The following is a 21,569-nucleotide window of genomic DNA, read 5'->3' on the forward strand; positions in this document are numbered from 1 at the left end:
AACGCAGCGGAGGCTTTTTTGATTTGTTTTGTTTTTCTTTCTTCGGACTGGATAAAAGTTTTCTCTTCTTCTTGAGTTGACTTGTTATTGTTTTCATTTCACGCCTCCGACCACAGGGTTTTGTTTACATTCTGTCGTTAAATCAGTGAAGGACGCCTCACCTTCTTTTTTAACGTGCATTCTTTTAATTCAACAGAATCCTTGAGGCTTTCTTGCAGGGCCCTTAGCATAAAGACGGGTGGGGGGGGGGGGGGGGGGGGGGGTAAAGCATTAGCACAGCTCTGTCTGACGGTAACGAAAACTACACATCAGCCAGTTCAGTTATTAACACATGATGTCTGAAAAAGGCATGTTGTGGTTTAACTTCCAGGAGTCTGCAGCTAAAATCAATCATTTGGTTTTATGTAATTTCAGAAAATGTGTAAACTCTAATCTGAATATAGTCCGGTTAGAAGACTCCAGGAAGTTAACGAGGCTGGAGGTGAAGATGTTTCCTGCAGACAGAACCACGCTACCTGCTTCTATTCACAGTCTTTATGCTAAGCTAAGCTAACCGCTGCTGGCTGCAGCTTCAGAAGTTTGGATGTAACTGGGCACTGGCTCCGACTCATCATGCAGTTCTGTGTCCACTCAGGGTCTTCAGGGGAGAAATCAAAGTGCAGTGCCCCCCCCCCCAACACACACACACACACACACACACACCTTCACACGTTCATGTCAGAGTCTTAACCATCAGAACAGTGAAAAACTTCAACATTCCATTGTTGCATTGAGATTTGACTGGTGTAATAAAATAATAAAAAGTAATTTTTCCGTTTATTTTACTGATCCTGCTTTTTACAGCTTATTCCCTGGAAACTTTACATAAGTATGTAGAAGTTACCTGATGGTGGAGGATATTCTTACATTAATTATTTTATTTACAAGGTGGAAGTGAAGAAACAGTTTTTTGGTGCAGTTAATATTCACTGGGTTGAGTTGTTAATAAAGAAGTTATTGATGAACTGCTTCATTTCTTACTCTTCCATCATCCACACAGTTTATCCTGATGTTGGCTGAGAGCCATTTTCTAATTTCAATTAAAGACTTTGGATTTACAACCAAATACCAGAGAAAGTTTCCAGGAACTTAACTACAACACAGGGCCTGTTAAATAAAGTTCTCTTTTTACAGAACTCTCTGAATTCTCCTGAAGAAGAATTCATTTTGTTCAGAGCTGATGATTCATGTGATGATCAGACACTAGTTTGAAATATCCTCCGACTGTAAAGTGCTTGTTTCTGCGACTGTGCTTCTGTTCCTTCAGAGAGTTCTATTGTCTCTCTCTCTCTATATATCAGGGACTCGACCCAGCAGCCTTCTCAAAAACACAAATAAATAAATACAGTAATAAAATAGATAAATGAATGTGGCCTTTTAGAATAAACATCTTTAAATACAGTCCAGTCCATGAAGGAGCCGTGGCTGCAGGCGCTCGAACCAGGTGACTGAACCGTGTCACAGCCAATCAGAAAAGCAGTGACTGAACACAAGCTAATAAAATCCAACTCATTTCTGTTCATGTGTGTGGAGCCGCATGAGCTCGAGTGTCGAGCTGCAACGACACAACATGGGACTGGACGTCAAAACTTTTCAGAATAAAATGTCAATTTGTGAAAAGAATCCCTGAAGCAAACATTTGAATGCATTGTTTTTTCTGATCATGTGATCACTGGCTGGTTTTAACTGTCTTTTCAAATTAAAAATGATTGTTATTTAAACTGCAGGGGCCTCGTATGTTCATAGTTTTGTGGGTTTACAACAAAGAAATAGTTGATTCCTAGAAACTGGAGGATTTTCGTGTGACAGCCTGATGATTAAAACGCTTCTTATGCATAAAGCAACTATTATTAATTCATGTTAAAGGACAAAGTGGCACAAGGCCTCCGGAGTCTGTCCCGTCTCTAACAGGACGTCTATAGAGAGGAAATGTTCATGTGTGTATGCTCTACACATCACTGCTGTTATATGTGGGTTACATGATGATTACATGACTGTAATGTGTTGTGACGGCTGCTCTGACTCACAATCAGTGACCTAAACAAGCTTTTATACAAATTCTTCAACCGCAATGAAGCTTATTATTGTATTTCTCAACCTTACACTGAACAATGCAACAACTGCAGCGCTGTTACACAAACACGGGTGAACAACGCTGGAGATAATGTTGTATTCATTAGTTGTGTTGTGCGTCACGATAAGTTAAGTAGGTTAGAAATACACAGGAGAAGTCAAATGTACCTCGGAGCTGAACCGAAGCAGCAGAGGAAACATCTTAAATATGAATTAAAATAATGTCACTGCTAAGTAGCACAAAACAAAAGTGTTCAACATGAGGGTTGGGATCCCAGAAGTGGTCACGGGAGGGATTTGAGGGGTCGAGAGAGAATTAAAGGGGAATTCTTCAGATTGTGAGTTTGTCTGTTTGTTGTGCAGAGTGCAGGGAGGAGCGAGCTGTGATCACATGCTCCCGACCGGCCGTCACACACTTGGATTCATTTCTGGCATGACAGAAATTGTTAATGAGTCGTCTTCAGGCTGTGGCACAGTCGAAGTTCAGTCACGACTCAACTCTCCAAACTCCAAACACACATGAAAGTGAAGCCAGGAGATGGTGACGTGTTATATAGTCTGAAAGGATGGAGGCCAATACTGGTGGAGCCGATGGCCCACGTTTCCTCCTCCTCCTCCTCCTCCTCCTCTTCCTCCTCCCCCTCCTGTTAGAGAGCAGCTCCGGACGCAGTTTTCTGTCGAAGCCCGAGAGAATAAACTAAGAGAACCTGATTAGGAACCTTCACATAGACAAACTCTGCGACCTCAGAGGTTCCGATTCCTCAAAGTCCCTGTGGTTGAGCCGAGAACTTGACAACACTCTACATTTAAATAAGACACAGCCATCTCTAGTAAACCTGCTCGTTATCCCCTTCTTCTCCTGAGGGAATCTATAAAGCTCGAGGCCGAACGTTGCATTGGTTGAGATTTACAGAGGTAATAACTGTTCCATAGGGAAAATAATAAAAGTCTTTATCTGACTGGCAGCAGGTGGGGGACTGGAAGGTCACTGCTTCGTATATAAGTGGTCCAGCTGGTGGTGATGGTGGTGGGGGGGGCTGGGGGGGATCCTGATCGGTCACAAACCTCCTCCATTATCTGTGAAGTGCAATAAAAACTACTTCGTACAGAAGGTTTCCGATTTGATTTCAGCTTTGTGAGTCGTGTAGGGGAAAAAATGATGTTTTGATTAAATAAATGTTTGTGTGTGTGTTTGAAGAGCATCATGTGCAGGCGGGCGTCTCCCACAGGACGTTTTTTAAGTCGGTCTGTCGGACGCAGCTGAGGGAAAATGATGCTAAAATATTTATATGGAGTACATTAGGCCATACGCTGCGTCTGTGGGTGGTGGAAACGCTGCTAAACCACGAATCTGATGAACATCTCTGCTGGCGTCTGACCAGCTGCTCCACTGAGAGGCCGTCTGAACATCTGATAAACAGTGTGTATGTGTGTGTGTGTGTGTGTGTGTGTGATCACTGGAGACATCATTTAGGAACAATGCTGTGGAGGAGGTTGTGCAACATTTTCTTCTTCTGTCTCCGAACGACAGGATGTTAAAATGTCCGAATCTCTCGGCGGTCGTCACATCTGGAGTTTTAGTTTCGAGGACGCAACAAAGTAAACACAGCTGCTTCGCTCGCTTCAATCCAACCTGGGACTTTAAAGCTTTATCTTTTCAGCCATGATACTGGTGTTGACTCTGCGGGGTGGCAACTGGTCTGACAGGGGAAATATATCAGGAAGTATTAGATGGAAACTTTCTCCAGTAAATTCCTGGTCCCCGGAGGATGATCCTGCAGACCTCTGGGGCCTCGAGGTTGGAGACGTGGGCTTGAGACCCAATGGTTGATGAAACTAAAGTGACAGAAACCATCTTTGAGCAGAAAGGATTTGACGTGTCCCATCTGCTGACATGAAGAAGAAAAAAACTCTCCTCCCTTAATGAAAGGTGGCTCAATTAGCGCCACTTATTAATTATTAATCATTAATCATTTAACAGCTATTAGCAGTTGCTTCATTGTAATTATACAAAAGCAGATGTCATCTAGTATTTTAATTCATCACCTGATGCTAATGAAAAAAAGATGTTCCCTCATGAATAATGTTTGAATGTTGTCTTGCTTTTAATTTCTCGTGAAGTCACATTTGAGCGTCCATGATTCCATGAGCTGAATAAAACACAGTTAAATTCACTTTCTGCCGGGAAAGTTCTCATACTTCATTAGCTTCACACTAATAAAATCATGTTGATGTGTTATTGGATAAAACTCGACACTGAAGTGACCTTGAACAACACGTTGACATGTGAGATCATTTCCATATGATGCACGTATGGATCCAGAAGTCGTCAATAAAATACATTTGTCACTCGTCCAGTTTGTCACCAGCTGAAATCAAACTGAGAGAATAAATGTGGTTTCACAAACAAGAATTACATATTCAACTTTGAATGTAATAAAACCATTTGTCCTACTTAGTTTGTCAGAACTATAATGGAATAACCAAACTAATCATTTAAGTAAACGATTTATTTGGGTAAATTATGAAAATTAAGGATTAAAATGGTATGATATGATATTGATAAATGATATTACTGTTCAGCTGCATTTGTATTGGCAAACTGTAACCGAAAACTTCTTTTCTTCTTTTTTTGAACTAGATAAGTTTCACTTTACTTCAGAATTCATGGCTGCATGTCTGTTATGTGACATCTCAGCCAGTTGCATGTTCCTATGCTCAAAAATATGAAGAGAATATCTCGACCAGAACCTCAGAGGAGACACGGCAAGATGCAAATGTCAGTGGTTCTCAAAGGGCAACCTGGTATTTACTGTTGCTCGGTGTTGATGGAAGCATGAGGATGAATGCAAAGGTTTACTGGAATATTCCAAGTGTTCAGATTAATTCACAGTTCATCATTCAGCAGGAAAATGACCCTGAACAAACATGAGCTGTAAGAGCTTCTCAGGGGGAAGAGGTGGAACGTCCTCGACTGGACGAGTCACTAATATCAACAAGTCTGCAAGAAATATAGAATGTGATGATTTTTTATTTAATTCAAACTATAATTTATATTTTCCTCTTCCTCTCATTGGTTCCTCTGGACCGACCATCCCTCCATCCATCCATCCATCCTCCAGACGTCCTCATGTGAACCTGCTCTCCTGCCTCTTCTTTCCCACCCACTCACTCTTAAACCGCCCGTCTCCACCAGCTCTTCATCAGATCGTCTCCTCGTGTTCCTTCATGTTTCTGCCTCCTCATGCATCTGTTTTTAAACCTCCCTCCTCTTGAGAGAACCATCTAAGTTCCCTCACTGCGTCTTCCTGCTGCTTCCACCAGCTCTGTTACAAATATATCTCCCACTCTGCCTTTTCCACATTGACGTTAACCGACTCAAATTACAGCCGAGGCTCGGCCCTTTAATGTAGAATCCATTATTTTATTTCAGATTCATTGTGCGGAGGCTCAGAGCCTGAGAATGGGGCCTGTGTGTTTATCGTCTCCATCTCGGGGGGATAGAGTGTGATTGTGATCAGTGAATCCAGCCTCTGGCGCCTTCAGATTAAAAAACGCTGCTGTACCCTTCGCTCAGTCCTCTCATCTTCATCTTCATTTTTTATTTCCCCTCCTCAGCTGCTCTGACTCTCTGAGCCGATCCCCCTCAACACTTCTCTTCATTGTTATGCAGATGAAGCCCAGTTAACTCGCCTCTGTAAATCCAAATGGGATGACAGCCATTTCAGAATAAATCTAAAGTGCTGGAGCCTTAAAGGAACAACCTGCCTCAACAACACACAGAGACACACAGCTGCTAAGTAGACTGGTCCTTCACTGTGGTCGCATCAGGGCCGGTTGTGTTGCTGCCAGTCAGTACACTGAAGGGCACTGGGGGCCACAGGCATCTTTTCTCACTTGAGTGATTACGTGGAAGCTGCTGCTGGCAGAACTGGGACAATTTGGGAAAAAAACACTGAATTAATTGTTCATTATCCAATTTTCAGGGTAATTTCACTAAATCACAGCAGCACTCCGATGCTCTCTAGTGGCCGGAGAGGAACGGAGACAGATTCAGCTTCATGAATTGAATCATTGTTGATATTTGAAAAGGTGTTAAAGCTCTAAAGTTCAGAAAACACATGACTTCTCCCACATGGTCCATCGCTGCTGCTCCTCTTTTCAGCCTCTGTCTGAAACACTTGGTTTTAGCTCCTGTCTCTTTAATGATGCGTTCAATTACACCTCAGAGCTCAGAACGACTTCACACCCGAACAACCCGAGTTGATGGCGTCCCAGCTGCAGAGGAACAACGTTTGAACGACACATTTAATGACAGAAGTGCTGATAAACAATAAGTACTACAGTGTTGACTACTGTTGATTTGCAGAGGGGCCATCTTGGATTTCCAAGTCGGGGGTAGTGGGGTTTGTTCACCACCCCCGTTACAATACGAAGAAGGGGTCGAAAACTCCGAGCTCTGTAGTTTAATAGAACACGGCGTGAAGCGGTGTTCAGTGTCTTGCCCAAGGACACTCCGCTCTGCCCCCTCAGCCACAGCCGCCCCCGCTCTGCTCTGATTGGTCCGTATTCAGCCCTGAATGTGGAACGTGCTGATGGTTGTTAAGCTGCAACTCGCTGCAACTTCTCATTCTCCAACAAGTCACAACCTTGACTCCTGTGCTTCACATCCACCCACTGTGATTTGATGAATATCTGCAGCACAGTTCTGTCTGTGCCGCTCGCTGTCACATTCCGTTCTCAAAGGTTCAGAATAAAACTCTCAAAAGACATTTTTGATTATTCTCGATCTTCATCGTTTATTTTGTGTTTCAGATTCCCACCTCACCGAACAACAGACGTTAGTTTCCCTGAGAGGTTTCGGTTTTACACAACGTGATCTAGTCACAATCAATTCAAATCATCACATGTGCAGCAGCTACATTCACAGTTTCCTAATTATCAAGGCACATGAGTCGAGTCGACAAGAAATAAAAACAGAAAAACATCACGTCAAGCAAATCAGGAGGAAAAATTTGAAAACTCTAAAGTCCTGTCCTCACTTCCTTTGTCCTCACTCAGCCTCTGTAGTGAACAGATTTTCATTATAAAAGGCTCAGGCCCCTAATCTTCTCGAGTAGTACCCACTGTGCCATCCAGTATACCCCCCCCCCCCCCCCCCTTTCATTTTATACAGATCAAAACTTCAGGCTCCAGCTTCCACATGTTACCTTCACACAGTCACAAGTCCACAAAGATGCTTTGATTGAAATGAGCAGATTAGCTCTCGCTCACGTCTTAATTTCTTTTTTATTCCACACGATTAAACAGCCTTAAATGTTTTTTATGCCGTTCGAGGCAAAAAGAGTCGACAGTGATTCTGAAGAACTCTTTGAATCGTTTCCTCCCAACGCGGTTTAACCAACTGTGAAACTTTCCCGCTTCCTTCACATTTTCGTGATGTCCACAAAGTCGTTGAGGTCGATCACCTGAAAGCCCAGGTTGTCGATGCCGCCCTTCTGCTGGCTGTGGCTGTTGCTGTTCCTCGGGTCCACGTCGCTCTCGAAGCAGTTGACGCAGTGCGGCGTGGTCACCCGGACGCTCTTGGAAAAGTTTGAGAAATCCACGTGGTACTTTCCGGTCTTGGTGCGGGAGATGATGGGCAGGAAGCTGTACCCCCACTGGATCTCCTGCGGGATGTAGGAGGTCCGGACTTGGCAGGAGGAGCTGGTGGACTCGGCCGTGCCGTCCAGGAACACCACCAGCTCGAAGTCCTGCAGGGGGAGGGTGTCGGCTGAGAGCTCGTAGAAGGGACTCGACACGTTGATCATGTGGTAGAGGGTCAGAGGGCAAACGAAAAACAAGTTGTCCTTTCCAGCGTCCACCATGAAGTCGATGTCCACCTGGTCCAGAATGATGGTCTCTCCGTCCGGCGTGGTCGTGGTCCTCAGCAGCTTGCCGTAGATCTGGCTGCCGATTAACAAGGTCTTCCTCAGGTTGGCCACTCGGATCAGGAGGCACAGACTTCCTTTCTTCAGGCAGATGACGGCTGTTTTGCTGAAGGTCACCGTCTTGGCCCGTTTTTTGGGCGACGAGATCTTGGCCAAGATGACGCCGCACATGAAGCAGTTGATGAAGACTCCGATTAGAGACTGGGCGACAATCAGAGCCACCGCGCCGGCACAGTGACCCGTCAGCGCCCTGCCACCGTACCCTATGGTGGTTTGGGTCTCCAGGGAGTAGAGGAACGCCGTGGTGAGCCCGTTAACATTGTCTATGCACCTCACGTGCCCGTCTGTGCTGTTCTGTCCGGTCAGGTCCCCGTTGCTCTGTGCGATCCAGTACCACAGCAGGCTGAAGATGAACCAGCTCCCTATGAAGGAGGCCACGAACAGGAGGAAGACGAAGCGCCAGCGGATCTCCACGAAGGTGGTCCAGAAGTCCACCAGGTACGCAAAGTGGTTGCCGTACTCGATGTTGCCGAACTCAATGTTGCAGCGCCCGTCCTTGGTGACCAGGCGGGATTTGCTACTTCGGTGTCCGTGGAGCAGCCGCAACATTCTGGAGCTGCAGGGAGCAAACGCAGGAGTTAGTTCAGAGCATCGAACAGGCGACCAAGTTTTACCAATTTGGCTCATGGGGGATTCTCAATCTCACAAAATACGACTCCTTGCATCTGTAATGTTTCGGTTTGTGGGAGTACAAATAAAACACAATAAACATGTTTCACACCGTTTCATTATTAATTCGATAACAATGGCCAAACAGTTGAGCCGGAGGAATTTGTTTGTGTTGTTTCTGGATGGATTTGCGTCCCTGTACCTTTAGGGATTAGCTTTACAGATTAAAACCGACGATAATAAAATCCAGCTCATGAAACTTCATTATCTCCAAAAACACACAAATGAGTCACACTGTTACTTTGAGTCACTTCCACTTTCCACATTTATGCTGAATGTTTATTCCTCCACATAATAGTTCCAGATAAATGCACCAGATTCCCGTCTGAGCGACATTTTAAAAACTTCTTTAAACCACATTTTGCCTCATAATCTGGGTTTAACCTTGATTTCACTTTCACATTCTCAAGTATTTATTGATGGTATATTGTGAGGTGTCCTTGGGTGTGTGGAAAAGTGACTTGAAATAATAAGTGTTATTGTTGTGACCTGTTTTCTAAAGAGTTGAGTTTGATCCTCTCGGGGCTGAATGTCACAGACAGAGCTGGGATGTCAGAAAGAATTGATGGACGCTCTAATACTGTCTAAGTTTTGTTCTTTATACATTATTTATTAACAAACAGAAAACTACGCAGCAGCTTTAGGCCCAATCTCAAACAGACTCTGTGGGAAACACTGTCGGAATATTTGATTACATAACCCTGGAGTTTAGCTTGAAAATGTGACGGTTCAGTTGTTTGTATTTTTCCAAGAACACGTCGCAGCTCCAGGCGTTTGAAAGCTGGAGCGATTAATGGGCGACATGGGTTCACATGTGAGGAATAAGTATCCAGAGCATGAAAATGAGCAGAGCACAGAATAAATCTAATTTACCCCTTTTTTCCAGTCATTACAGCAGAAGCACTGTGAGTTTGTTTAGTAGAGAACAGTGAAAGGAAAGATTCATAATTGTGTTTGAGTTATAACGTGTGTTCTGTACAGTATGAACCACGTCTCTATGAGTCACTTACATAACAGCCACTGATCAGATTCATATTCAAGAAATTTGAGAAACTTCAGAACTGAAATAAGGAGTTTTGGATAAAGTTTATCGCACTTTAAGAATAATCTTATTAATGAAGTTTTTTTTAATTAGTTAATAACTTTCCGCAGTGTTCTAAGTGTCTGATCCCACAATAGTTGAAGTAACTTAATAAACTAACTAACTCAAATCCTCGTTATGTCCTCGTTTAGCCTCTTTATATCTTTATAGTCTTTATTCAATGTTGTCAAAGTCTCTTTATGCTTCTGCTGTCCCCCCCCCCCCGTGATTAAGCTTAAATAATGTTTTTCAGAAATGCTGTTGCCAACACATTCCTTGTTTCTTTGTATTTCTCATACACAAAAGTTCCATTTCACATTCAGCTGTAGTCCACAGTGACGAATTCTCTTAATTAGTTAAAATGTTAAAGGAACTTTCCTCTAAGCAGCTTTAAATACTTCAGTAAAGACAGTCCTGTTCCAAATGAGACTAAATGCACAGATATCACAAATACTTCAAAAACTCACCCTGAGTTTAACAAGAGAAAAGTTTTACAGCCTCAGTTGAGAAGTTTGGTTTGAACGTACCTGGGAACTGAGGCCATGCACCACACTGCTCACTGCAGCTCGGCTGGAACTTCTCCTTTCTGTTCAGCAAGTGGCCGTGGAGGCGTTGGAAAGATTTTAATCCACAGTGAAATTCCCTAATCCCAGCCACATGCCACCATGTACACTGCCTCCATCCAGACACGGGGACCAGCCACAGAGCTGCCAGGGGACAAGTTGTGTCTGACTGGCAGAGCGACACTCTGCATTACTCCACTGAAACCAGTGAATTCACCATGATGGAGTCATGGTGAGGACGGCTGATGCAGAAAATGTTGTGGAAGCAGAGTTTGGGGAGAAAATCCTCCAGAGCTTTTGTTTGGCGGAAGGTGAATCCATTGAAGGGGCTAACGTGGCCGGTGGAGCACCCATGCTGTTTTTGTTTTCAACCCTGAGAACATTTGGGATTTGCATCGGGCCTCACAAAGAAATCCCTCAATTGCACCCCCCCCCCCCCCCCCCCCCCCCCCTTGTCCAAACTGGAAGGCTGCCTCACATTTGCATTAAAATGAAGAGCTGCAGGGACCAGATAGTGTCTCATTCCGCCGGCTGCACGAGGAGCATATTTCCCTGATCTGTTATGATATGAAAGAGGCCTCGCGTGGAGAGGATGCCTCCCAGCGACGGACGCAGATGCCACCGATGTGGAAGTGACGGGAAAATTGGATGATTCAAGATGCAGACTGAGTTTGTGCTGAACTGACGAAACTGCAGAGGCTCGGCTGCATCAAGCTGAGAGACTGGAGAAACGTTTACAGTCGTCTCAGGTGCATCGTACAGAAAAATGACAACCAATCAAATACTGCACTGCACACTATATTCTGCAGATTAGAAGATAGATAGATAGATAGATAGATAGATAGTTAGATAGATGGCTGGCTGGATGGATGGATGGATGGATGGATGGATAGATATATAGACAGATAGATGGATGGATGGATGTATAGGTAGATGGAAAGATAGATGAATAAATATATATATATATATATATATATATTTATATATATATATATATAGATAGATAGATATATGGATAGATATATAGATAAATAGATAAAAAGATAGATAGATATATAGATAGATAGATAGATAGATAGATGGATAGATGGATAGATAGATAGATGCATAGATAGATAGATAGATAGATGGCTAAATAGACGTTGGACCTTTAAATCCATGTGCATCGAGGTTTAGTCATAAAATCTGTTTCTTATCAGTGTAAAATCTCTTTCTCTGACTTTATCTTTTAGCAATAAAGAAGGTTTATGATTTTCTCCTCCAAACGTCACTCATACAAGTTTTCAAAGGTCAAAAACATTTGATAAAAAAAGGCAAAGACTATAGAAAAGTCTAAATTATTAACACATATTCTGTTTTTTTCAAACTCACTGTTAAATCAGCGTGTGCATAAACGACCAGATGTGACGTGAGTGTAATTGTTCACATACTTGCTGTGTACTGCACGTACCACTGGAGTATTCCACTGGAGGATTCACACCACTGAACTCAGGATTCTGGTTTTGTATTCTGTAAATAACAAAACATGGTGACGGTTGGGAGGTCACATGTTTATTTCCCCCAATTATTGAATCATCTAAAGGTCATTTTCATGTGTGAGTCTCATTTTCCAATTTGAAAAACTACTTGTTGGTGCATCTTTAATTTATCATCACGAGTTTAGAATCAGATCTTTTCCATTAAGTGATTGTTCCTGACTTAGTATCATCACATCTTTTATTAAATCCATGTGTCAAAGGTTGTGATGCTCTGTGCCGGTTGCTTGATTTAAAGGAGATCAGCACAGAAATGGCTCCATCTGCTGGAAGGTTCCTGAACAACTAGAATAATCTGTAGAACAATTTAAAATGATCTCTGTGAATGTATTCTCACCGACTCTTTAAAATGTCCACAAACCATCACACAAGTTACAAATAACAAATCTTTATTTTAACATTATCCTCTTGACGACCCAACCACACGTAGAAAAATAAAATAGTCACATCATATTTGAGCTTCCTGGCAAGAAAATGATAAATAGATAAACAAGGTCATGTATTGTTTCATTCTGTAGATTAGTATTTTATCCGAGGTAAAAAAATAAAAGTTATATTTTTTCTTGTTTCTAGGTGATTTAAAGCTTTTGTTTTCACAGATAAAATCAAATAGCAAATTGAAGCATCCACTATTCAAAACACATTATTCAATTTAATTCTGAACCTTTTCAAAACTGAACATTCAGGCCACAGAGGATCATCCATCAGGCCTGAGTCTCAAAGGATCAGAATCCAATAACTAAAACCCAAAATAAAATAAAATAAATTCAAATCAGTAAAATATTCCAATGATTTTAACTGGATAAGGAAAAGTAAGTCAGTGATCGTGGTAATATTCAGAAATTAGGCAAATTTTTACATTAAAATGTTGTCAAGATGAAATGTATACAAATAAACCCTAATTATCAATCTATTACCAATTGGTAAAGTATGATATGACTGTAAACTGTACACTTTACAATGTACCTGAATGTAACAAAAATACCTTAGAGTATAATATAAATTTACTGTACATTAATGAAGTTTAACAAAAACTGAGTATTGTGAAGCTTTTGTACACGATTGTATTATATAGAGATACAATATACATATATATATATATATCGCTCAAGCTGGAAAGTTTGTTCCCCCCCCCAAGAGGACGACTGAAGAACTTAAAAGAAAAAAGGCCTCGTGGTCTCAAACGTAACATGATTGATTATAGGAACATTACAGTCATGTCGTTCTTGGAAAGCCGATCGATAAAAAAACATCTTTCAATGTGAAGTCGTGGCTGAGATCTGTGAACACTGAGGCACAAGTCAGGTTAAACAAGCAAATCAAATGAGATGGATGTGAATCTGAACGCAACTGAACACTAGAACACTAAAACAGTTGCTATTGGACAGTTTCTGGAACAGTATTGATCAGCTGAGAACGATAAACCCAGATTTCAGTAATTCACTTGGAACAAAGTTATAATTACTGAAAAATGTTCACAGCTATGAAAATAAAAAACTAAGGCTGTGATCATTCGTCACCGGCCGCAGAGCGAACGGGATCTTTCCACCTCCTCTACACGATGTTCCTCTCCAGCATCGGCTCCTGGTTCAGGATCCGTTTGAAGTTGAATCCACTCAGGTCCAGCGTTTTAAAACCTCCGTCCAGGATCAGCTCGGCCACGGCCCGACCCACAGCGGGCGAGTGCTGCAGGCCGTGGCCGCTGAAGCCCGTGGCGAGGTACATGTTGTTGACCAGAGGGTGGATACCGATGATGCCGTTCTGGTCGAAGGTGTTGTAGTCGTAGAAGCCGGCCCACGCGCTGGTCACCTGAGGGCGGGAACAAGAGCGGGGGGGCCATAAGTACCAGAAATCTGCCTCCTGGGTTTAATTCTAAAGTAAGTCATGATATTGGAGAGGTAAGTTTTGATAGCACATTTAAATTAAATCTAATATATAGATAGATAGATAGATAGATTACTTTATTCATCCCCGAAGGGAAATTAAGTCGTCATAGCAGCAGGTATATTTGAATACAATAAAATACAATACAATAGAATAAAATAAAAAATATTGAGGTAGAAAGAATAAAAAAAACGGAACACAAGATAAATAGGTAGATAAGGTGCAGTGGCAAGATGATGGTAATAGTACTGATGATATGATGGTAATGTTATTGTTAGACAGTATATACAAATAGTACAGTATATATAGTATATAATATAACATAATATATATATTTATATATGATAGTAATTCTGCCAGTATAATAGCAGTATATAGTAATAATGGCAGCAACAGTATATATAATAATAGTAAATATAATAATAATAACATGTACACATGTATAAATATTATATACAAAGAATATACAAAGAGTATGATATAATATGATATGATATATAGTAGAGGTATAAATATAAGTATTCGACTATACAATAGATAATATAAAGTGAAACAAATAAGTAAATATAACAAGAGATGAAAACAGATTCTTTGGGGTATATAGCACAATTTATAACTTCGGCCACTAGGGGTCACTCAATAAAAACACAGCTTCTACCTTGAGCTTCTCGAAAGCAGGAACCCGATGAGCCAACGCCGGCCAAATCTTTTCCTCAAAGAAACTGTGATCCACGTCTAGATTACTGATATCCGGCTCCTCCGCCTGAGGGGAAAATAAAATCATCAAGACAGTTAGATATTCCATCAAACAGGTTCTTTGGTATGTGTGGAGCAAGTCCAGGAACAAACTTGAGCTGCAACGAACCTCATCTGGTGACGCACCGGCGATGTAGTTCCCTCCGAGCCCCTCTCTCCTGAAGTACACTCCAGAGTAATCGACCAGGAAGGGGGTGTCCAGACCGGGACCGTCAGGGCAGTGGAACACATACACGAACCTGGAAACATCCACAGGCTTCAGCATGAAGTCAGATTTGGAGAGAGCTGCGTATAATGTGTTTCAAGCTGACGTTCAGTTAATTCAATTTTCGTGGTGGAGTCTTTGGCGTGAAAACGGTCAGAGTTTAAACGCTTCCCCTGAGGTTCTACTCGTGTCTGAGTGAGAGAGTATTTGGATCCGTGACACAGCGGGAGGAGGATTTACTGAAGCTGGTTTTTGAGCCAAGTGCACAAATCGAAATGTGTGTGACAATGAGGTTATTATTAATAACTAGAGGGGAAGAGCTCATACTTCCACCAAGGGTAACACCCTACATCTCCATGTTAGAGAAAGGGAAGAAAATATCCTGCTTGTTCCTGCGAACAGACAGAGACACAAACCATAACCTCCTTGGTTGAGATCATAAATTAGTCCTTTGTGGAGTTTTGCTCTTTTAAGACTGTTTTCATTTCGATCATAGTTGTGCTGAGCAGTTTGAGTTTTCACGACATATGGAGGTTATTCAATTCCTCAAAACGCACCACATTTTTTATTTGCTTTCCCATCAACACACTAAAATAATCAAATAATTAGGTATTAATAATAATAATGGTACTGCTACAAAAAAAGTGTAAAATGAATAATCATAGACCAGTAGTGAAGCCCCCCCGGGTGAAGAACCACTGGTTAACAGCTGTTTCCTTCAGTTTCCTTCCTTGGAACATCACACAGGTTTTAAATTTCATTTTAACTTGGTGAACCCAGTGAATCCTGTATATGTAGAGAATGACATTAAAATTCTCCCTCAATGATTTGGGGCAGTGAATCGCTCTTCATCACTTTCCCGCTTCTCCAGCAGAGTTGTAAGAAACGGTGACTCCGAGGTTGAAGTGCCGACTTAGTGTTGTGTTTGAGAGCTTAGGGGTTCGGATTAGTCCTATGCAGTTTATCAAATGTAGAAGTAAACACGCTCGAAATTAAAGCTGACAGCCAGCGCTATAAAGTTGGACAGTTTTCCAATTTACTGGAGCGCACAGTGCAGATGAACCTGCCAGAATACTAATGAGCTGTGCCGAGCCGGGCTCCGACAGCCAAAGGAAACCAGACATTTTTGACAGCACCACTCGTTATTTAAAGGGAAAAATAGAACCATTAAGTCGACGACCAACCTTTTGCGAGGCTCGACGGGCAGAGGAGTTCCAGCCATGGTGCCTTTAGGGCCGGAGCCAATTCCCATCATCTGTGCCAGTTTAGAAGAAAAGGCTCCTGCCGCATTCACCACAATGGCACATTCCACCGGCTGGTACTCCAGGCTGTTCGGCATCTGCACCTGCTCGACACAAGCACACAGCCATCAGTCAGTGTGATGGTCCTGTGGGGGGGGGGGGGGGGGGGGGGGGGTAGTTCACCTGATCAGTGCTCACTAGAAACTGCACATATTTCACAGATGTGGAGCGATTAAACACTTTTATGTCAAAGAAGTTTTTGTTATTTATTATAAGATGTTAATGTGCAAATTAAAAGGTCTTCTTATTCCTTTTAAAAATCCCTTACTATTCCTTTAAAAGTCTTTAAGAGCTGTGAAGAATCTGAAATGAGGCAGATTATATATCATACGATTTATACATCATACTATATCAAAGTCAATGATTGACAGAAAAATAAATCAACAAACAATTCTAATAATCTATAAATCATCAATTATCAAAATCATTTTTTAGCCAAAACTTTAACTTAAATATTAATTTAAAGTTTTGGAACTGTTACTTGACCAAAAAACAACAATGTAGGATGATTGTAATTTGTCCCACATCTTTTTTGCTAATATCAATGTTTTTTTATTATCTGTATGTTTAGAAACTATTATAACATTTTAACCGATATAGAGAATATAAATGAATAACTGAGGCCCTAAGGATAGAAGGTGTCAAATCCTGAACAGATTAAAAGGTTGTATTTTAATCATAAATCACAATATTTATTGATAAATGCTAAATAGACCTGTCAATCAATATGAGAGAGACAGCATGTTCCAGTATTTATATAGAACAACCTGACTGTGCTGTTATATATTAACCTGAGACTTGTGAAAACTGTCAGTCCAACTTACTTTCACGGACTTTATTCTCTTCAGAGCCACGTCTTCCCCCTCAGGAGTCGTCGCCACATTGACCGTATATTTAAAATCTGTGGAGGAGACGGATGTAGTTAAAATACAAACTCATGCGTCACAGTAAACACAAAAGGGCGTGAGACTGCAGGAGTTGTGTTGAAATCAGTTATTGTTTAACACGTTGGCTCCCTGCATCTTTGAGATAACTGTCATACTGACAAACTGGAGGAACTAAACCAACCTGTCACTTCTCCACAGCACTGGATGACTCCCATGGAGATGGCCTTCTTCCTGAAGGCGTTCAGCAGAGTCCAGGGGTCGAACCAGCCCTCGTTCTCCAGCCCTGGAAGGAAGGACGAGTGGAAGTGATTGTCAGAGCCGTTGGATGAGTTGATGCATCCACGTATCAGGCGTATTCACTTGGGTTGTGACATAAAGAAGCTCATGCATAGAATAAGAAAACTACTTCTCATATTGAGGTTTTACAGATTGATTTGCACTCACCATATGAAGCAAGTGCCACACCGTCTGAGTTTATCCATGGAAACTTCTCCTTTAGTTGTTTGGGAGAGAGAAGTGAAACTTTGGCTCCGGCATACCTGGGATCAGATCATTGGATTAACGAGCCGGTAACGACACCTCGGTTCCTCAACTGAAAACCTCCCGCATGAATTTTCTGAATAGAAATGTTTCTCTATTCGCAGTTTCCCACAAGATGAACCTGATTTCAGTCGCACAGTTCTACCGAATGAAAAGGAGTCAGCACCTCTGGGTGCTGTAGTTCTGCTCCATGATGTGAGCCGCCTTCTCACTGGCCAGGAAGAGGTACCCTGAGTGATTGAACTGCAGGTCCACGGGGTCTTCGTTCATCACGCCCAGGTGCTCCTGAGGGGAACCAGGGAGGAGACGGACACAGGATCAGAAAGATTTAAACAGCGAGGCAGGGATTCATCATGCAGCCTCCAGCTGATACACAGATCCAGTGAGTTCTCCTGAGAGCTGCAGTGAAGGTGGTCCTATAAATAACACTCGTCCTCCGGGTGGTACAGCAAAGACAATAACGTTATTAAAGGAATTGTTCAACATTTCATACACATGTGTCCATTCACTGAAAGGCAACAAGCAACTTAGCTCAAGTGAGTTAAGCCTAAGAGGGTTCTGCTCCAAGCTAAACAGCATATCTGCCATTCTACAGTATTTATAATATTGACTGATCCATTTAAGTGTAAATAATAAAATATAGGAAATAACTATGAATAAAAAGAGGACACAATTACAAATCTATATATATAACGAATGAAATTAATAAACACAAATGCTCTACTTGTGACCTACATTGACGTTCCTCATGAAGTCTGCAGAGGCCAGGGACAGGAGGATGTTCTCCGGCAGGGAGAACTGCTGTCGGATCCCCCCAGCAGAGAGCACTGTGGAGGCCTGGGTGTACTGGGGAGAAACAGGAGGAGGTGGATGATGAGGAAATCATCAGCTGAGTTTTAAACTGACTGTCACTGAGACATTCACTCCAGAGCTCAGGGATTTCACAAGAGGGTTTTAACAGGAGATAAATGCAGTGTTTTGGTAGCTTTATTGCCAACATAGACAAACAGAACTCATCTTTTTTTAATGGATTTAGTGTTTCAGATATTTTATGTTTATATTATTAATTCAAAAAATATATAACAGCTCTTTCTAGAACATTTCTGTGCTTCTTTTAATCTAAATGAACAATTTTATGGAATAACTTTATTGTCTTCCAGCAGACTTTAAGGCAAGTTACACAACTCAAACTCAATTTAATTCCCTACAACTTTATTTGTCTCTAAAAACAAGAAATGACTTAAAGTGTGTATATATGATTTTAAAAGGGCATGTAACAGGAAAAAAGGCTGTGAAAACTGATTGTATAAGACCGTAGATAAATACTGAATGATTAAAGTGATCATAACAAAGACATAGATTATGTACTGTTATATAAGAATATATGTACAGAACCACGTAGTAGCAGATGAATAAATACTGTAGTGTATGAATTAATATGTATTCAGCAGATGTTCTATGACTGGATCTTAATACAGTTAAGTATCAGATTAGAGTCTGTGGATCAAGTGACATGTCTGTAATATGATTTTGGTTCTATTGTGGATTAAATGTAACAGCAGGTATTTGGCTCCTCACCGTTGGGTCCTTCTCCACCACCACCACCTTGACCTCTCCCTGCACCCTCTCCTTCTGCTTCAGCCAGTAGGCGATGGACCAGCCCACCACGCCGCCACCGACGATCACTATGTCGGCCCTCTCCGGGGGGAGGTTGGGGTTGAGCTCGAAGGGGCTCCAGCCGCTGCCTGGAAGAGCCTCCGCCGCCTTCTTCCTCGCGGCCGCCAGCTGCGCCTCCAGGTCTGGGGCGGACAAGTCCAGATTTTACATTCATCCATCTTTACCTTGAAGATGTTGACTCCAACTTTAGCACCCAACACATTTCTATAATCTTTAGCTGCTGTTCTTCCATTCGGTGCATGTTTTCATTCATGTAATAAAGAATAGACAATAATATACAACGTCACATTCAGAAATCCCAAAATTATTAAATGATTTGTTTCCACACACACATTTTCAACTCGTATGTCACAACTGAAACTATGTCAACAACTGTTAGGATCCTCTCCACAATTCGGCTTAGATATGACCCTTAAACACTCATTATTTTTAGTTTAATAGGCGACATAAGTGTTAATCAGTACTAGGATCAGATGATATAGTTTATAATTAAACTAATTAAAACCAGTATTTGAAGATTATATCTATGCCGAATTCAAGCGAGATTCATAACTAGTTGTTAGATCGTTTCACTTGTGAAATACAAGTTGAATTCATGTGTGTAGAAACCAGTCATTGTATAATTTGGGGGTTCCTGAGTGTGAACTTGTTTATTATTGCTGTGTTGAGTAGCCGGACTTTCCGCTCGATGTCCCCGCACCTTTGTAGAAGTCATTCCGCAGAGATGATCCGGTGTGCAGGCTCTGACGTGGCACTGTGCTCCCCCTCGGCCCCGGGTGCTGTCCTGTCACCGGACCGGAGGAGAGGAGTCCACGAGCCGTCCGCACGTTAGCATGTAGCCTGCGACACGCTAGCATCGCTGCTGTGGGCTAACTAGCTTGCGGGCTAACTAGCTAGCTACGGGCTAGGTGCAGTGTGTGGGCAGGACGGCAGCGGAAAACGTTGCAAACCACAGAACCGGGATTGAACCCACGACACGAAGCTGCATGTCACTTCTGTGGAAATGTCACATGTGAAATCTGACGCTGAGGTCAAAGAAATTCTGTAGAAACAGACAAATCCACGAAATACACTGGCAATATCCTGCTGTCCTTCAAAATAAAAGCACAGCTTTTAATATGACTTCCCCAATGTAATGTTTAGATGTGTGAATTTATAATTTTAAACAGAGAAGGTGTATTCATAATAATTACATGTCCAAAAGGTTGCATCTAACATATTTAAATGTGTATTAATCTAATTATTGTATTTATAAATTCAAGTCAATTAAATATCTAATTAGGTGATGTCTTTATATTGTGTCTGATCAACAGTCAGACACCTGAAAATATTCACTTTACATTCATGTAAAGATATGATAAGATATGATCATAAATCATTAGTCCCAAAATGGGGACATTTTCCATATTACAGCAGCAAGAGTCAAAAAGAGGCATCAGTAAGTAATAGTAAGACACTTAAGTGTAAGAATGATAATACTTTAGTGAAATATAGAAAATAAAAATGGAATCAAAACTAATGTGTAGGAAAACAAACATGGCTAAAATCTTGGGCTGTAATATTTTGTGGTCAGCTTTTTGCAGATGGTTCAATTTGACACTTGGATTCTCTACGTATAAATAAACACATGTAGGCTATAGAAAGAGCATGTTTGAGAGAGAAGATGTTAACATGTGGACAAGAGAGATTTTATTAATGTGAAATTAAGTAAAGGGAACTTTATATACAACCATGTTTATTTCCCTTTGTGAGACTGTACGATGATGTCTGGTAAACTCCTCAATAGGTAATCAAAACTGTCAACAAGTGAAAAATAGAATACTTCATATCCTACTTATTTTCTGATGCATAACACTTGCAGACATATAAACCTGCCACCTCTATGATGAGGTCTGGTGAGGTAAATCAGGGACAATCATGGGATTAAGTCAAAATAAATAGGTTAATCAGAATATTGACAATAAATCCAACCAAACTTGAAAAAAAATATCACCAAGACTTGCAAGACTATATAACCAGCACGTGGGAGTTAAGCATATGGCTAAGAGGAATAAACTCAACCTGAGCAAGAGATGAGCCAAATTATACTGAAGTTTCTCACCATGAAATACAATGTCACTTCTTTGTGCAAATGTATTTTATTTTGAAAAGGACTCTGGGAAACATGGTGATACTCCTGTTATCTTGGACCCGGTTCCAATTGGAGGTGTTGGCCGCGTCATGTGACTCAGGACCAATCAGAGATGAGGAAGAACCCAAACGTCTGAAGCTTTCAGAATGACAAGGATTACAGGACAGCAATAATACGATCTAAAAATGTGATAACCTTTGTCTTTATCATATGTATTATAGCTGATAGAAGTAATATC

The 21,569-nt window shown here is 41.5% G+C and overlaps 2 protein-coding genes across 2 annotated transcripts; both read right to left on the bottom strand.

The window, feature by feature from the left end:
* Positions 1 to 7,307: 7,307 nt before the first annotated feature.
* On the bottom strand, positions 7,308 to 9,146 carry LOC128457196 (ATP-sensitive inward rectifier potassium channel 1). Its single transcript, XM_053441773.1, has one exon. The coding sequence runs from the start codon at positions 8,727 to 8,729 to the stop codon at positions 7,539 to 7,541; it is 1,191 nt and encodes a 396-aa protein (XP_053297748.1). The 5' UTR covers positions 8,730 to 9,146; the 3' UTR covers positions 7,308 to 7,538.
* Positions 9,147 to 12,322: 3,176 nt separating this feature from the next.
* Positions 12,323 to 20,277, bottom strand: foxred1 (FAD-dependent oxidoreductase domain containing 1). Its single transcript, XM_053442298.1, has 11 exons — positions 19,901 to 20,277; positions 19,102 to 19,322; positions 18,259 to 18,369; positions 17,690 to 17,808; positions 17,428 to 17,522; positions 17,165 to 17,266; positions 16,921 to 16,997; positions 15,980 to 16,140; positions 14,700 to 14,829; positions 14,493 to 14,597; positions 12,323 to 13,759 (listed from the first exon to the last, which is right to left on the bottom strand). The coding sequence occupies exons 1-11, from the start codon at positions 20,055 to 20,057 to the stop codon at positions 13,505 to 13,507; spliced, it is 1,533 nt and encodes a 510-aa protein (XP_053298273.1). The 5' UTR covers positions 20,058 to 20,277; the 3' UTR covers positions 12,323 to 13,504.
* Positions 20,278 to 21,569: the final 1,292 nt, after the last annotated feature.

The sequence above is a fragment of the Pleuronectes platessa genome, chromosome 15 (genome assembly GCF_947347685.1).
Source record: "Pleuronectes platessa chromosome 15, fPlePla1.1, whole genome shotgun sequence".
Classification (NCBI taxonomy): domain Eukaryota; kingdom Metazoa; phylum Chordata; class Actinopteri; order Pleuronectiformes; family Pleuronectidae; genus Pleuronectes; species Pleuronectes platessa.

Bases quoted from the DNA above. Each gene is read 5' to 3' on its own strand.
- foxred1 (XM_053442298.1), bottom strand. From the start codon at position 20,057: ATGCTAGCGTGTCGCAGGCTACATGCTAACGTGCGGACGGCTCGTGGA. The intron at 17,809-18,258 runs GTAGGTCACAAG...GGTTCCCCTCAG, and splicing joins ACTTCATGAGGAACGTCAAT to GAGCACCTGGGCGTGATGAA. The intron at 14,598-14,699 runs GTTCGTTGCAGC...TTTTCCCCTCAG, and splicing joins CCGGTGCGTCACCAGATGAG to GCGGAGGAGCCGGATATCAG.
- LOC128457196 (XM_053441773.1), bottom strand. From the start codon at position 8,729: ATGAGCCAAATTGGTAAAACTTGGTCGCCTGTTCGATGCTCTGAACTA.